General features: G+C 66.8%; 1 protein-coding gene across 1 annotated transcript in view; it reads right to left on the bottom strand.

The window, feature by feature from the left end:
- The window catches only part of Col6a1 (collagen, type VI, alpha 1), a 51,961-nt gene that overhangs the window by 23,769 nt on the left and 26,316 nt on the right, over positions 1-1,876 (bottom strand). Inside the window, exons 6-10 of the mRNA XM_013032902.1 lie at positions 1,503-1,631; positions 1,375-1,395; positions 1,185-1,205; positions 973-1,017; positions 119-172 (exon numbers count right to left, since the gene is read on the bottom strand). Of these exons, the coding sequence (XP_012888356.1) occupies positions 119-172; positions 973-1,017; positions 1,185-1,205; positions 1,375-1,395; positions 1,503-1,631 (270 nt within the window). The remainder of the gene's footprint in view (positions 1-118; positions 173-972; positions 1,018-1,184; positions 1,206-1,374; positions 1,396-1,502; positions 1,632-1,876) is intronic.

Below are 1,876 nucleotides of genomic sequence, written 5' to 3'. Positions count from 1 at the left end.
GCTGGCCTGCCCCTGGGGCCTGCCCTTGGTGCTGTCCACCAGGCGGCCCCAGACCGCGCCTGTCCTCTAAGCTCTCCCCAGAGTCTCCCACTGTGGCTTCTCTACTCCCACTACTCACCGGGTCTCCAGCTTCTCCTTTCTCTCCAGGGAGACCTGGCTTTCCTCGCTCACCCTGGGGGACAGAATAGCTGGTCAGGGTGGTGCAGACTCTTTCCAGAAAGCTGGAGGGGGGGGGCTAGCTTGTGCACACAGGGTCTTTGGGAAAAGTTCATCCTGTCCCCAAGTCCCGCTGGGCCCCATCACGGCCGGATCTCAGCTCTGGGAGCCCAGAGACCTTCCGTAGACCTCAGCCTCGGCCTCCCGAGCTGGACCCAGGCCTCGGCCTCCCGGGCTGGCCCCCCAGGCCTCGGCCTCCCGGGCTGGACCCAGGCCTCGGCCTCCCAGGCTGGACCCAGGCCTCGGCCTCCCGGGCTGGACCCCCAGGCGGGACCCAGGCCCAATCTCCTCCCCCGTTTTGGGGGTTGAGGGGTGCCGGCGCTGCCACGTCCCAGGCTCTATCAGCACTCAGGCTCGGCCTCACTCACAGAAAGTCCCTCTGGGATCTGACCACTCTGAGGACCCAGCAAGCCCACGCTCCTGAGCAGCCTTCAGAGTGGAGATACAGACAGCTTTTACTGCTCAGGACCCGCGAGCCCACAGTCTCAGGCTTCATCCACTTCCGGATCCTTCCGGAAGGCCAGGCCTCATCCACTTCCAGATCCTTCCGGAAGGCCAGGCCTCATCCACTTCCGGATCCTTCCGGAAGGCCTTTCCAGGGGCCAGGCAGGTGCCCACACCAGTGTGGCACTATCTGGACTCTCTCCTTGGACTCAGGGACCTGTCCAGCCGCCGCTGGTAGCACAAGCAGCTTGGTGGAGGCTGTGTTCCAGGCGTTTCCACAGCACAGGAGCACGCTTGGGACCGGCCACTCACCTCATACCCGGGGTCACCCCGGGGCCCTGGAGGTCCTCTGGCAGGCTGCAAGACAGACATGTGGGGCCATGAGCCCTGGACTGCCCCCCCCCCGGCCTCCACACAGGGCTGTCAGCCCAGACCCCCCCCCAGCCTCCACAGGGGGCCGTCAGCCCAGACCCCCCCCCCGGCCTCCACACGGAGTGAGGCTGAGCTGGGGAAGCCACACTGACCTGGCACTCGAAGGAGCAGCACTGTGGAGAGGAAGGAGGGCAGGAGACCGGTCAGAAAGTCAGCATGGAGACCGGTGTCCAGCCACACGCAAGCGTTCAGCACATGCGTGCGCCTGGGCACACGCCCCACCCAGGAGTTCTGGCCCTGTGGACCTCACTCTGGCCAGGCGGGGGGGGGGGGGGATCTTACCACTTGCTCCACATTGTTTTTCTGAAATAGAACGGAACAAATGGGTTACTGCTGGTAGCCCACCTGGCAGCCTCCCCTGCCCTCCCGTGCCCTCCCTCCCTGCCCGGCCTGGCGCCTGCGGCACTCACGATCATGTCCACGATCGTGTCGATGGTCTGGGTGATGACCTCCTCGGCCCCACGACTCTGCCCCCAGTCTGCTGCCGTGAAGTTGCGCCGGTAGGTGTGGTCGGTGGCGATGATGCTCAGGCGTGGCTCCTGGGGTGTGGGCAGGAAGAGGGGGCGAGCTGGGTCCCAGGGGCCCCCAACAGGGCTGGCCGGGGGGTCCCAGGGCCAGCAGACACCCGGTGCCTCACTGGGAGGGGCCTGGGACGGTCCGGTACCAGGGCCCTAGTGGGCAGCAAGCCTGGAAACGGACATTGTGAGCCCCCAGGCTGGGGGCGGGGACCCTGGAGCCCTGAGGGGCTCGGGGGTGGGGGATGGGAGGGAGCTGGGGGTGGGGG

The sequence above is a fragment of the Dipodomys ordii genome, unplaced genomic scaffold (assembly GCF_000151885.1).
Source record: "Dipodomys ordii isolate 6190 unplaced genomic scaffold, Dord_2.0 Scaffold159, whole genome shotgun sequence".
In the NCBI taxonomy this organism is placed as follows: Eukaryota; Metazoa; Chordata; class Mammalia; order Rodentia; family Heteromyidae; genus Dipodomys; species Dipodomys ordii.
Note: the sequence above shows the minus strand (reverse complement) of the source record. Positions and strands in the feature narration are given on the sequence as shown.